This window comes from Marmota monax, unplaced genomic scaffold (assembly GCF_021218885.2).
Source record: "Marmota monax isolate L192 unplaced genomic scaffold, Marmota_monax_Labrador192_F-V1.1 WCK01_AAM20220418_F8-fsc00238, whole genome shotgun sequence".
NCBI lineage: Eukaryota > Metazoa > Chordata > Mammalia > Rodentia > Sciuridae > Marmota > Marmota monax.
The window spans coordinates 1,411,874-1,427,204 of NW_026693175.1; the positions used below are offsets into that span (position 1 = coordinate 1,411,874).

Here is a 15,331-nt window from a genome sequence, read left to right on the forward strand (position 1 = left end):
TCAGAGAGGTCATTGCCAATTAATCCCCCTGGTGAGAAGCTAGGTGGAGTTGTAGCCTGTCAGGTGTGACATTGGAATTATTAGCCATCTAGGGTAGAGACCAGTAAAGGCCAGTTTGCCAAGGCTATTGGGAGTAGGCAAGTGCTACCTGATGCAGTGGCTATCTGTGGGAACAGTCAAGGGGCATGGAAAGGAGGGTTGTGAGAGCACTAGGGGACATGGGGTAGAAATGGGAGACCTTATTTGGAGAGGAAGAATGGACAGAACTGAGGTTAGGGGTTTCCTGGGGAAAGGTGTCAGTTCTTCCAAGTGTCAGGTTTATCATCGACAGAAAGGGGGTGGAGTAAATTTGTAACCTTCAAGGAGGTGCTTGTGAAATGTGGTAGTACGCACATGTGTGATGTGATCCTCTGCCCAACGCATGCTCTGGAAGGGCAGGGAGTGGGACTGTCCATATACCCAGGAGCAACAAGTGGATATATTGGGCACAACAGAAGCTGTTAAAAGTGTAAGCCTGAACTTCAGCCTGGGGATGAATTTCTTAACCTCTGCATCTGAAATGAGAAACAGAATTCCATGTTTTAAAAAGCCTGTGTCAGCTCTTAAGCACTGAACAAGGCATCTTATTCTAATAGAAATTGGAGGTCTTAGGTGTTTACCTGGAGTATTAGAAGTCTTAGAAGTCTGACATTGATTTTTAAAGTTATTTTATAATTTTTGGTTTATTTAGAAAATGCAACAAAAAGAAGAAACCTCACTTGTCATTGTGCTTCTCAGAGACTCTTTGTTTTGAAATCCTTCCTTGCTCCTTTCCTTATCATATATCACGGAGGCCTGTTTTTCTTTTTCTTTTTTTTTTTTTTTTTAAATAAACTAAACACATGCTTTTCTGTAGCCTCCGTGAGTATTTTTTCATATCACCGTTCTTTTTAATCCTGGGTGATTCTTAGAATGAGGCAAGTGTAGGAAACCCAGCTGGCCTCGACTCCAGGGGCTGAAGAGGTGAAGGAATGGAGGAGCTAATGTGTGGGGTGAGTGGAAGCACCGCAGCACACAGCCCGGCTCTTCCTGCTCGCACCTCCCAGGTGCGCTGAGCTGTGAGGCTTGACTTGCAGGGTTGTCGTGGGAAGCAGGAGTTTGGGATTAGGTAGGCACGATCCTGGGCTGCCCTGATATGAGTCCTTTTGGATGAGATAAGCCTGTGTGCCAGTGGCAGCTGGCTCCTTGAAGGTCTTCTCTGCCTAGCAGACTATTCCTCAGAGTTTGGATGCTGCCTGGTTAGTTGAGAGGTCTGCTGAGGAGTGAGCCAGCAGTGCCCTTGTAAGAAACTGTCGTGCACTCAATTATATTATCTCCGTCTGCTGGCAGGGAGGAACTATTGCCATGACTGGTATAGAAGACCTTCAGGGAAGCTCTTCAGGTAAGGAGAAACTTTGACCTTTTCTGAGTCAGAGGCAGTGCAGAGGTGTACACAGGAGGAATGACGGGCTGGGAGGCAGTGTCCATCCCATGGAGCTTCACCTTAGGCAAGTCGCAGGGGTGTCCTTAAGCTGCTTCAAGGAAAGCACCCCAAGTTAAGTGAATTCTATCACACAGTGATGCAGCTGAGAAAACTTCTGCAGAATTTTTCTGCATTAAGATAGTTGAACCCAAAATTGATTTTGCTGTGTGTCAAGCTGCTGTGGTAAAGCACAATCCTGTGAAGTATGCTTTGTTACTCTCACTGTGCGAGATTAGTGTGCCAGGAATTGTCAAGACTGAATTCAAACCAGGGTCTAACACCAGAATTCAGTGTTGGTCACTGCTGTGTTGTCCTCAGGCCTCTTAGATGCTGTCCTTGGTGTGGCGGTCACCACCATCACAACAGATCATCCCGCTCCTCTCCTTCCTGCTAGCCCACCCACCCTCCCTCCCACCCTCCTTCCTTCCAACACACACTTTATGAATATTTGCTTATGAGAAACACTGACCATTATTACTGCCTCAGCTAACTCATAAGACTTACTTATTAAATATCTGTTTAAAAATACGAGGTGCTAACTGCATTTGTTCACTGGTACATCATTCCGCCAGTCTTGTTTTTATTGAGCATCTGCCGTATGTCTGGATTTGAAGTGGTGTTAACAGACACAGGGACAGGGCCTCTGCCCATAAGTAGTGTACATTTCCCTTGTGAAACTGACAGTAACTAAGTAGAAGGTACTTTGACAGTGTGACAAATGATTGAGAAAGATGTAAGCATGGTAGGAGTATGATAGTAGTAGGGTAGTGGCTCTTGGGAGCTACTTTGGAGTGAGTCATCGGGGATTCTGAGGAGGAGACATTTGAGCCAGTGGAGGGTGACTGCAGGAACTGGCTAGCCACTGAAGACTGCAGGCAGAGGGAGTAGCAAGGCTAGAGAGGCTTGGGCTGTTTGAAGATTGGGACCAGGGAGGAAGCCAGTGCAGCAGAAGGACGATGAGCAAGGGAGAGAGTGAAGTGGGATGGGCGATGGAGTTGACAGTCTGGAACACATGGGGTTCCTGCAGGCAGCAGAGTGCTGCCGTCTTATCGACTTCTATTTTAGAAAGATTCCTCAGTGGTAGAATAAATTTTGAGCAGGAAGCAGAGGATTAGCAGAGATGGAAGAAAGTCAGGCTAGCTACAAGATGTGTAGTCCAGGGGGAGAGGTGTTGATAGCATGGCAGGGAAAGAAGTGGATAGATTGAATATTTTGGAAATAGAGGCAAGGTTTGAATCATTGATTGGATATGGGAAATGGGAGAGATGGAGAGATTTTTTGGCAGTTTGACAGACATTGTAGTCAAAATTTATGCATAGATGTTTTGGTCCAGTCTTTCTAATTATGTTCTCAGTAGTGAATTCAAGCACAGGTGTGAGTGCATCAACTCTGAACATATTCAGAGTAAGATGGTAGCTATGAGGAAAGGTAAGAGTGAGCCTGAAATGAGCGTTGGTAAAGACTGGGCAATTTGGGCTGGGGATATAGCTCAGTTGGTAGGCACAAGGTCCTGGGTTCAATCCCCAGCACATACACACACAAAGATTGGGCAATTAAACTTTGGGAGGCTGGCCTTTTAATAGGTGATTACCAGAGAATTATAAAATAATACTCAAAAGAGAATTATAAAATAATACTCAAAATACACAGCTCATTTCTTCATTTAAAGGATTAGGAAACCAGTCCAGAGAGGTATAGTTGACTATCCCAAGCTTGTACTCCACCCCTATTCCCTTAAGTCCAAGAGCAAACATGTATCTTCTGGAGAACACTAGGTTCATGTTTAAGGAGAGGAAAGTTGAACATGCAATGAGAAATAGTAGAACAAACAATGAGATCACTCAGCAATTAAGTAGCTTGAAGCTCTGCCAAAACTTTGTTAGTGTTGTTAAGTTCTTTTCAGGTGTTTCTGTGTTGTTTTTGAGATAGTCTTGCTCTGTTGCCCAAACAGGTGTGGAACTCCTGAGCTCAAGTGATTGCCCTGCCTCAGCCTTCCAGGTAGCTGAGATTATAGGTTATGCCACCATGCCTGGAGTATTTTCCAGGCTGCCAGAATAAATGAGGAAAAGACTTGTGTACATGACATCTAAATATATTTAGAATTGTCAGGGCTCAAGTTCTACATCAGATTTTAGAAGCTAATGACTAGAAGAAGAAACTTTGAAGGTTCTTTGGGTTGGGTGGAAGGAGAGAGAAAGGGCACCACGGCACCCACAGAGGTGACGGAGAGGTTTGACATACACCTGGGGCCTGGGGAGCCTGTGCCACCTGGTGCAACCATGGTAACTGTCCTGCATGCACCTCTTCCTTCTTGTGTCAGGGTGGGAAGTTTATTTTTGTGGATGAGAAACTGGAGAGAGGTGTTTCCAATGTGTTCATTTGGTGAAGGTGTAATCGTCTGAGAGGGAAGGGGAGGGTGTCCTCCTGTCTTTGTCCGTAGGCCTGTCATGACTTAATATTTTTTGCAGCTTGGAATGACGTTTGTGACTTGATGAGCCACTTAAGAGCAAGAGTCGTGTCTTCAGCCACTATTGCATTGCACAGGCTTATGTTGTACCCAGTAGGCCTATAGGAGTCCTACGAGGTCAGGTCTCCCGCCAGTCTACGCAGTAAGTGCCTGGTAGGCACTTGTCATGTTGAAACAAATGCATGTGACATTGCCACCACTGAGACTGTCACCAAAAGTTCACTGTGCATTGCATTTTTAAACAGTTGCTATATAACTGTGTTTTCCTGGCATACGATTGAGGTCTGAAAAAGATCAGCTTGTGATCTTTTGTAGGAACACTGAAGGTTTTTGGAAAGCTGAAGTGATTTATTTACAGCCTTTAGATGTGAGTCCTTGATTTTGTGACTTATCACCTGTTTACTGTGCTGGCCTTTTATTTGGTGATGGTATTGTGCTCGTTTATTATTAAACCAAGCAAATCTTGAATTTTGCTAGCAATTCATATTTCTAGCTAGGGACTTCCCTTTTAATGTCTTTGGTTTGATATCTTTTAGGCTTCTCCCAGTATGTGTCCTGTACAGTCTGTTCCCACAACAGCTTTTAAGGAGATCCTGCTTGGCTGTACCGCAGCAACCCCTCCTAGTAAAGACCCAAGACAGCAAAGTACTCCTCAGACTGCCAACTCTCCACCCAACCTTGGAGCAAAGATTCCTCAAGGGTGAGTAGTGCTGTGTTAAAGATACTTAATCACAACCAATTATTTTGGTCATGGTTCACTGTTGTCCATGGAAGTTTTTCATAAGTTTCTGAGAGGAGGGGTTACTCAAATTCCTTCAGCGGTGAAAAGTGTAGACAGCACACAGGACAACAGGAAGCAGTGTGGAAGGGCGGGAGTGGGCTCTGTGATGGTGTGGGGACCTTTTGGAGTGCTGCTGATGGGTAGAGCTCGGAAGGAGAAAAGAACGGATTGGTTGAATGTGGAAGATGGAGGTCAGTGGGTATTGGGGAGGAGATGTGAGTACAATGAGGGGCCACCTAGACGTGAGTCAACCCCAGGTACAGGTAAGAATCACTTCTCAGCCTTGTCACTGAGGTCTAGTGTAGAGATGTGGCAGAGGGGACTGAAACACAAGGGAGCAGTGAGTGATGGTGTCACTGACAGGTGGAGGTACTGAATAAGAGATGTCAAGTGTGACGAGGGTTCAAGTGAGCATGGTGCAGAGAGAGGGAAGGCCCTCTTCTGGGAGGTAGTGGCGGCTTATGATCAAGACAAGATGTGGTCATTAGAGTCTGTGGTGTAGAGAGGCGGGTTGGGAAGACTGTCCCCAAACGTGGGAGAGTGGCTGAGTACGTTGCTTGCTGGGGGAAAGACAAAGGACAAGTTCCTATGCTGATACCTGGAGAGTGGTAAGGTAGTACTCAGGCGCAAGGAAAGCAGTCTCACAACAGAGGATATCAGGAAATTATTGATGGCCAGACTGAGATTTCTACTATAAATGCTATGAATACTATGGGGTGCTCATTGCTCAGTGTTGAACACGGCCTAGCTTATGTGAAGCCCTGGGTTCAATTCCTAGTACCACCCCAAACAGAAGATTGATAGGAATGCTTGTTTATGAGAAATTGTTCTTCAGGAACGAATCCTCTGTTAGAGACAGGAAAAATAAAGTACAAATAAAGCTGTATTATTTGATGGGGCAAGAATTCTAGAATGAATTTTGAAGAAATGAAGTCCTTCAAGGATATCTCGAGTAAGATGGGGTGGTGCAGAGTGAGTCTGTGAATCAGTCATCGCCCGCTGTAGTGTCTGCTGTGGTCCTAACCACCTCGGCTGGGTTGGGGCTGAACAGGATTTGTTCTGTTGCTGGTTAAATATTGGATGACTACCTTTTAAGGGATTTCTAGTATTTCTTTTAAAATATTTTTTAGTTATAGATAAACACACAGTATCTTTATTTTTATGTGGTGCTGATGATCAAACCCGGTGAGTGCCTCACACATGTGAGGCAGGCACCTTACAACTGAGCTGCAGCCCCAGCCTGATACCTAGTATTTCTAATACACATATTTTAAAAGTTTTTATCTTCACACATTTGCCTGCCATGAGATTGAATTTCCAAGTCTTGGCAAGCAATAAGAATATTAGTTATATCTTTCAAATTTAAATATAATCTTCATTATATAAGAAAGTTCAGAAGTTTCTCTAATATTAAAAAAAAAAAAACTTTGATAATGGGCCCTGCAGAGACTAATTTTGACATTTTGAAAACCACTGAGATTAACTGCTGAATATAATTTTTGGTTCCATTTAAGCTTGTTTTGAGGGAAAACTAAGGTTCACTGTGTTGTAAGTAGCACTTGTGTTTTTCTGGTTTAAGATACTTCTGTGAGTTGTTGACTGATGACTTTTTTAACTTTGGCTCACAGAAACCGGTCCTGAGTTCTCTATGGAAGCAGCCTTCTCATCCATGCTGGTTGTTGAAGGGAACATACAGTTGGTTTTGGAATCGAGAGAGCTGAAAGAGGTCTTAATGTGCTGCTTTGCCATCCTGTGTTTTCCAGGTGTCCTAAGCAGAGTTTACCAGAAGAGCTTTCTTCCTGTCTAAACACAAAGCCTGAAGGACTGAGAACAAAACCAGATGTCTGCAGAGCAGGGCTTCCCTCTTCACAGCCTGCTCAGGTTGGTCCTGGAGACCTGAAGATTCTAAGTGAGCGCAGAGTTGGCTGTGACCAACCCAAGATGGACACTGAGCAGGAAGGCCGACTGCAGCCTGCTCCACAGCCACCCCTTGGCCTTCTTAAGGAGGGCTCACCTACAGAAGCTTCTCCCAGGGCAGAAGCGGAAACTATCAGTACCCCCGAGCTGCAGAAGCACCCAGAACATGCACCTTCCATCTCTGATATCTTTTCAGAGAAGCCAGACGTGAAAGCAGGTGTTAATTGTGATAGCTCTCATAGTTGTTCAGGAAAAATGGTCGAACCTTCAGCTTTAGGTTGCCAGTCTCAGAGTGTAAAGGAGACTTCTGGAAAAGTAGACAACGAAAGCTGTTGTACAAGAAGCAACAATAAAATCCAGAACGGTGAGTGTTTCTAAAGTCTTCATTGCTAGAGGGTAGAGGTGGTGTCTGTTTTGTTCTCTGTGATAGAATACATGGAAGTGACTCTAGAGGAAGTTCAGGTGAGCCTGTGTTGAATGGATGGGTTCGCGCTGTGATTGAGGGCTGGTGTCTGTTCACCTTGCCAAGTGGAGGCATTCCATCATAGCCTTAACCATGATGTCACTGGTTCTCTTAGGTGAGCATTATCCCGACTTTTCATTGTAAGAAAGTATTTTAAAAATGAAACCTAAAGTGATCTGCTGATTACTGTCTCTTCAACTCTTGCTGCGATTTTCCTGTCATGTCCAGGTTAGAGGGGAAGAGGTGACACTTCATCCTTACACACAAGCTCAGATCTGAATTTTTGAGAACAGATTACAGAATTGCATCCTCACTCTGGAAAAGGGAGTGTTGGTTAAAGATGTTGAAAGACAGGGCTGAACTGCTGTGCCACTTTACTTAGTGGAGGAACTGCACACTCACCAGTTCAAACTAAAAGGTCTTTCTGTAGGGAAAGTAGTACTGTGCTTCATGCTGCAGGTTGAGCATTTCTAGTTCAAATATCGTTAATCCAAAATGTTCCAATATCTGAAACTCTTTGCATGTCATTGTTACACTGCAGGTGGGAAATTCTTGCATGATGTTCCCAGTCAGAGGGCAGGCACCCTGAAAGTAGTGGATTTGATTACCTTCAGGGCTGTGTCTGTACAGTATATGTGAAATTGTATGTTTAGACTTGGGTCCCATCTCAAGTGTCTCACTACACATACATAAATACTCTAGATTAAAAAAAAAGAGCCAGAAATCTGCAGTGCTTCTGGCCCTAAGCCTTTTGGATAAGGGGTACTGGTAGGTTTGGGGTGCATTTCAGTAATGAAGGTCATCTGACTGGGTTGCTAGGATTAGAAGAATGAAGTGGCTTCAGCATGGTAAAGATGCAGAGCCTTTATACTTTAAAGGTGCCTTAAATGATGGTCAGAATTTTCACAATTTTGGTAATTATCAGAATTGGGAGAATCCGTGTAGAGTAGTTTAAGTTTTTAAAACTTAAACCCTGTTCATTTGAGTCAGTAAAAAATCAATCTGCCCACACTATTTTTTTTTTATTTACTGCAGGTCTCTGAAATTAGAGGGCAAAGTGGGGGGATTTGGCCTTTTATAGTGTACATCTGGAGGAAGAGAAAGAACTTTCCTGGCCTAGGGGGATTCTTGTACCCCATCTTTTTCATTCTGGAGGTTTAGGTTAATATAGATGCTAATTTGCATAAGATCATACTGTTCCTCAGGAGTTATGTAACTCCCAAAATGAAGTGAATATTCGTAAGCATGTATCTGTTCTATTTCTTTATTCTTTTTGAGTCATCAGCCCTCAGTCAACTAGCTTTAAGCACATGACGGGTTCACAGGTGAGTAGAGTCCAGCTTTGTCTCACTTAATATGCTGTGCAGCTGTCCCCCATCTAACATGATTGTAAGGAAAGGAAAACCCAGTCACACCTCCTGGACTAGCACGTCCTGCCGTCTGTAGCTGAGGAGTGAGCATGTTTTGGGAAACCTGCCAGGATCTCCGAGCTGTGTCCATGAGTGTGGCTGTGGCTGTTGGAAAGCTGGGCAACACAGGAGTCTGCTCCCTGGCTCCATGCAGAGCGAAGAGCTGCCTTTTTCCTGTTGAGGTGCATGGGTGGCTACTAGGAACAGGGCATTGTCCTGTTCTCTTGGCTCTGTTCTGAGCGAGTATGGAAGGCGCTGACAGTTGCTCTCTTCACTGAGGGATAGATGTAGGCAGTTCACCTTGCGTAGCTCTAGGTGTTTCCTCTTTTTAGCCAGGGCAGAACAGATGAGGGAACCTGGTCCAACTTGAAGGGTGATGTCATTTGAGTAATGAAAACTTTATCCTTGAACTATTAATCTCCTTTATTTTCTCATTTCTTTACTTTTTCTTTCACTGTAACCGAGTGAGAGTGTTTAAGGGTCAAGGACCATCAGTTCCAGCATTATTCAGCATGTCATGGGGTGATCAGGCCTGCTGTACAAGAGAGGCAACAGATCACCTCTAAGGGAATTATTGAGAACACTTACTTTACTTAAAACCCTCTTTGGTTTGGGGTCTGTCTTCCAGTTTTCTCCCAGCCTGGTCTCTCACCTGGTTCCCTAGAAGTTGTTTTTGTTTGCCCAAGAACCTACTTCCTTCCCTCTTCTCTGTACACTTCGGTCTCTGAGGAGAAGGGGCTTTTCTGTCTTGGGCTCGCTGTGGATTCTCTTCTGTTGCTGGGCAGACAGTGATTGCCGTGTCCTGTGGTGGCTTCGCCTCTGCTCTCCTCTTCTGTAAGGACCTTGTTAACGTCTCTTCTCCAGTTCCTACCCATCACAGGTTAGAACTCACCTGAGCGAGCTTATCCACAGTCCTCTCTGCTGAGGGGAGCATGTGTGTGCAGGGAATTGAATACATGTCAGGAGTTAAGTGACGTCTTTAGATGTCCTTAGAAAATAGCCCTTACTTTGAGGGCCAAGGATCTATGTAGGAAAGTGATTGGTTCACTTTTGTTAAAAGAGTGCTGTAAAAAACTCATCTTAAAACTAGACTCTCTTTTTTTTGTGGGGGGGCTGGTACCAGGAATTGAACTCAGGGGCACTCACCCACTGAGCCACATTCCCAGCCCTTTTGTATTTTATTTAGAAACAGGGTCTCACTGAGTTGCTTAGTGCCTTGCTTTTGCTGAGGCTGGCTTTGATCTCACGATCCTCCTGCCTCAGCCCCTGGGATTACAAACAGTTTGCCACCACACCCACCTAAAATCAGCCTCTCTTGAGTGTGAAAGGGGCAGAGTGACCTTGACTTCAGTCTTCTGGAGAGGTGTGCCCACCTGTTCTAGTACTTTGCTAGTACTGCAGTGAGCTTGCTTGAGGCCTCTGCCTTGCAGTGCTGCTCTGGCATTCCCGCTGACTAGGTTGTGAAAAGAGAGTGTGCCGACCTGGAGAGAAGAGCACCTTCCAGTTGTTCTCTGGTGTCCGGTGTCAGCCGTGTTCCTGACATTACCTCTGAACCAGGAGTGGAGAAGGAGTCCTTTCTTTGGAATATTGGCTTAATGAGTAGAATTTAATCAAATATTGATGTGATATCCAAAAACTTGAGACTCTGTTTCCTTGATCTTTTTCTTTCCTAGTACCAGCCCGGAAGTCAGTTTTGACAGACCCTGCTAAACTCAAGAAGTTGCAGCAGAGCGGTGAGGCCTTTGTGCAGGACGACTCCTGTGTGAACATAGTGGCTCAGCTGCCCAAGTGCCGGGAGTGTCGTCTGGACAGCCTGCGTAAGGACAAAGAGCAGCAGAAGGACTCACCTGTGTTCTGCCGCTTCTTCCACTTCAGGAGGTGAGGCCTGGGAGAGAGTGCATGGCATCTGGGCCCACTTGTGCACTTTTCTTCTTCTGTCCTTAGCAGAGCCAGAACTAAGAAGGTAGTGGTTGCATTTCTAATCTATGAGCATTAATCTAGAGCTTTCTGCATATTATTTTGTTTGTTTCTTTTTCTTTTTTTTTTTTTTTTAGGCAGGGACTCTCATTAAATTGCCCAGGCTAGCCCCAAATTTGTGATCTACCCGCCATAGCCTTCCCAGTAGCTGGGATTATAGGCGTGCACCACCACACCTTATTTTTCAAATGAAGCTGAGAAGCTTAGAAGTACACGTTTTTATTTCTAAAAGTACTGTCATCGTAGAAAAATGCTGAAGGTTCTGAAAATCCACCACAAATTAGGAATGTGCACTGGCAGTGTTCAGGCCCATCCAATTAGTATATTGCATGGACTGTTTTGGATTTATTTTCCAATGCCCAGGAGGAACCTCTTGTTCACATTCATCTTTTTCTACAAATACTTATACATTTCTGCATAAGAACCCATTATAGCAATGCTTGATATCCCATCTCAGCAACTCCTTTGTTGATATATTAAGATGACTTTTCATTTTTTGCTACTAGAAATAACATGGAGCTGACATCTTCTTGTCCGTGTCTCTGGCTGTACTTTGCAAGGATTGTAGGACGTGGCATTGCTAGGTTAGAGGTGTGTGTGCAAGGCCTTGGCATTTGTCCTGCCAGGTTGCCCTCCTGGAACCATCAGCTGTGTCTTTGCCCACTGGTGGGATTCAAGCCTGCTTGTTGTTTCCTTTACCAGCAGGGAGAAGGCATGTCTTGTGAAGAATCTCAACTTAATAGACAAAGCTTTCATGCTTATATTGTATTTTTTCATGAGTCAAATTCCTTTTCTGTAAATTCTGCCTGAGTGAAGCAAAGGACATCCTTCTTTTTTCTTTCATTGAGACACAAATGGTGGTGTTCTGGGTACTGATGAACTTTGGATATAATCCAGTTTTTCATAATTTAGATATTTTCAGGTCCAACAGTTATAATTGCAAACAAGTGTTGATTTTTAATTTCTTCCTTTTCTCCTGCTCTTTCATTCAAAGTTAAAATCTAACTTAAAATCTTAGGTTAAAAAGGTGGTTGATAAGCTGAATGAAGTGCACAAGTAATTTCAGTATTTAAGGATCGTGTGATTCAAAGCAGCACATGCAGGACACCAGCGAGGTGAGCTGCCAGTGCTCTCAGTTTCAGGCTGTTGTAATGAAATCCAGTTCCTGGCTACTGGCTTGCCCTTCACTGCTGAGTGAGTCACAAGTGCAGACGGTGGAGTGTGTCGCAGTGCTGTGGTGCAGACATGGGCATCCTGCATGGTGTCTGGCCCAGGCTGTTCCTAGTCAGGTCAGCTTTGTTCCACTTCCTCTCAGGAGACTTTCTGTGTACAGTAAAGGTGCTTGTGCATTTGCACTTGTGTATATTTTGGAGAAACCGCAGAATGATTGTGCTTCCTCCAGGTCTTTGTTAGCACTTTGGTGGCTCTTGCTGTGAAAAGTGTAACTGGAGTGAGGGAGAGGGAAGTTGCCAAGGCTTTTTAGGGAGGGGATCACTTTGTTGTTCTATGTAATATTATCAGAGCTTTCTTTCTTTAAAAATCACTGTTCTTGAACCATCTAAAAATCATTGATTCTGTGATTTAGCTGTTTTCCTTTTTTTTTTTTAATTTAAGGGGGAGGTGCCTTTGCTTAGTGTTATAATAAAGCCACTGTAGTTGAAACTAGAACACAGTCACTCTTTTTGTAAAAGAATGTCATAATTAACTTTCCCCTGTTGCTTGGAGAAGAGTAGATTAAAGCTGTCCTTGGCCACCTCCTCGAATATTTCCCATTCGGCTTTTCTACAGATCAAACAGAAGTAGAGGCCGGGTCTCAGTTATAAGGCTTAGTTGCCAAGTCCCGTTGTCATTACCTCCCCCCTTTGAAATGGCTTTCATACTTGTTTTAGTTTCATGACTCTCCAATTTGGGCTGTTTTAACTAAACCTTGCAACTCTTCTTCGGATTGCTTGAAGCAAGTTTATCTGTTACGCAGCTCCTGTTGTCTTGTCCTGCTCACCCTGCACTCTTCTGGACAGGTGGTTTTTCTAGAACACACTTTGTGTGTCTCCCAGGCTCGAGGAGGTCCCCAGTGCCTAGTGGAGGAGGTCTGGGTCCCCAGCAGCATGCTGAAGGCCTGCAGTAGTTGACCCAGCATTCCTCTCTGGATTCTCACCTCGGGAGTAAACTCTGGTTTAATGTTATTGGTCTCTTGTCACCCAATTCACCTGCTTTTCTTCTTGTATGAAACACTGTTTCCTGAACATAACCTTCTCTTACCTACTATCTACCTTTTGTGGCAAGGCAAGCTCAGTTACTATTTCTATGAGGCAGGCGGCTTTACCATGAGCCCCACAGAACACTTAGTGACTGTCACGACATCTATCACATCTGGTGTACATTTTGGGTCAGTTTCTTATGTCTCCAACTAAAAAGATCAAAACTAACACATAGCTCATGAAAAAGCCAAGTATGATAGGAAATTGAGTGAGTTCTGGGCAAGTTTTCTGCCTTTTCCCTACTTCTCTGGAGCACCTGAGGCCCTCTCATGCTTCCTTTCACAACAGAGATACACAACAGGGGCTCTGGTGGGTGCACAACCCCTCCCAGGTCCATGTGGCCTTGCTTCAGCAACTGAGTAGCCTTTTTTTCTTGCTGAGCTGGGCATTATTCTGAAAACAGTGGAGGTATTCAAATCTGATCAGATTATCATCTTCTGGTGACTGGTGACTGTCCTTACTGTGAAGTTCTATTCCCAGCAGTCTAAGCTGCCTCTGTGGAGGGAGTGTGTCTCTGTTTTGGTTTGAATGCAGAATGCACCTCTCCCAGTCCTCTCAGGCTTTCCTTGTGGAAGAAAAAATACAAGTGTTTTATCTTTCTGTTGGCATTCACAAATAATTGGCTGTAATTAATCATGGAAATTACAGAAAACCTTGAAGGATTTTATTGATTTAAATTGTAATTACAAGTTGTGAATCAGTTTTGTGTGTTTTCTACTTTCCGTAGGTTGCAATTCAACAAACATGGTGTGTTGCGGGTAGAAGGCTTCTTAACACCAAACAAATATGACAGTGAAGCAATTGGCTTGTGGCTACCTCTGACCAGAAATGTCGTTGGGACGGATTTGGACACAGCCAAGTACATCCTGGCCAACATTGGAGACCACTTCTGTCAAATGGTGATTTCTGAAAAGGAAGCTATGTCAACTATTGAGCCACACAGTAAGAACATCTCTTAGGGGGTAGGATTTTGAGTCCAACTTGGTTTTTGTCCCAGTGCATGGTTTCATTTTTACTGAGAGGGTTAGGTGGCCTTTTTCCTTCCATGGCTAGCTTCTTCAGAGTCAGCTTCCTGTTTGTGCAGTGGCACTCCTGTGTGCTAGTAGGACAGGTGATGGTGAGGCAGTGTCACTTGCACAGCCTCCCTAGGAGTGCAGGCTCACCAAGGGTGAGGAGGCCTCAGATGGCTATGTAATCAGGGAAAATGGACAGGCTATTCTCTAACCCTCCTGAGGACCAGGGTGAGCTGGTTCCATGCCTGAGAATGAGAACCAGCTGGGGTTAGAAGTGATTGTCAGAGCAGAATTTGGAGGGGACACTTGAAGGTTAGTGCTGGACATAGCCCACCAAGCCCCAGAGGCCAGGGTGGGTGACCCAATAGAGCCAGACCTCCTTGGTGACATCTCAAGGTAGGATGTCTAGGAGGAGAGCACACCTAGCCCTGCCCTTGTTCCTCTGTAGAAGCACCAGGGCATCCGTCTCGTAAGGCTGTGTTATGTCCTCTTCCACATTTTCGTTGCCACACAGTTGAAAGTTAATAGGGAAGCCTTCCCACTCGCATAACCAAGCGTGTTTGAATACAGGCATCCGCAGAAGTTCTTAACTACTAGACGTTAACAAAGGTAGCTTAAGCACAGAAATGTTATTAGGGAATGCAGATTATTTCTCTGGAGTCTAAGGAATAGAAACCAGCAGTCGGAATCTGAAAGTGCGTGGGTCAGGGGTCTGAGCCACTGAGGAACTGGACCACACTGATGAAGAGTGGCTTTAACATCATGCCATTTTATTGGGTACTGGAGAATCGGAAATCAAGATCTCATTCCCTGTGATGTCTTTAGGACAAGTGATTAAAACAAAAAAAACTCTTCCCTTTTCAGAAAATTTTCCTTAATATATTTGGGTAAAAGTAGTTGATTTAAAGAAATTCCTTTATCAGCTGTGCGCAGTGGTGCAAAGACTGCAAGGAGCAGCCGTCCTTGGCACACACGGCCACTTCCCTCCTCTGGCCGCAGGGCTGTTGGAGGCAGTGCTGGCTTTCTTTTCTGAGGGTGTTTTGTTGCGCACACATCTGCCTTGTATGTAAGGGCTCTTCCCCTCCCGAGGAGCCTGTCCTCCTTGCCTGTGATGGTCCTGTCTTCTTGCCTCCTCTGTGATGGGCTGGTCGATGGGAGGGGCCGCCTCCCTGAGAGGTGCTGAAAGCTGCTGCTTTAGCTGAGGGCCGTCACCGTCCTGACACAAGGAGCACATTTCCACTGTCAGATGGGAGCTCTTCTAGTTATGTCGTTTAAGTGACAGATAACCATGGGACAGGTGGCTGAGTTTTAAGAATACTTTGTAATAAAGCAGTCTAATCCAAGTGACCAAAGTGCAGTTCAGAGATCGCATTTGTGAAGTGCTTAGAGCTCTTGCGTGGGTGAAACAGCAGAGGTTTACTCAGAAGTTGGGGTCATTTGGGCTGTGCAGTCATTCTGGAAGAAATAATGCATCCACCATAGACTGGATCAGGAAGAGGTCCTCTCCACAGAAGGAGAATGCAGCTGCGTCAGCCCAGGGCTGCT

The 15,331-nt window shown here is 44.8% G+C and overlaps 1 protein-coding gene across 5 annotated transcripts in view; it reads left to right on the forward strand.

Moving 5' to 3' along the window:
- Positions 1 to 15,331, forward strand: part of Kdm3a (lysine demethylase 3A) — a 44,939-nt gene that overhangs the window by 16,986 nt on the left and 12,622 nt on the right. For all 5 annotated transcript variants that reach the window (XR_009227943.1, XM_046455889.2, XM_046455888.2 and 2 more), the window contains 4 exons: positions 4,505 to 4,668; positions 6,513 to 7,030; positions 10,212 to 10,416; positions 13,501 to 13,715. Coding sequence is in view for 4 of the 5 variants with exons in the window: in XM_046455889.2 (XP_046311845.1) it covers positions 4,505 to 4,668; positions 6,513 to 7,030; positions 10,212 to 10,416; positions 13,501 to 13,715 (1,102 nt within the window). In the remaining variant the exon portion in view is untranslated. The remainder of the gene's footprint in view (positions 1 to 4,504; positions 4,669 to 6,512; positions 7,031 to 10,211; positions 10,417 to 13,500; positions 13,716 to 15,331) is intronic.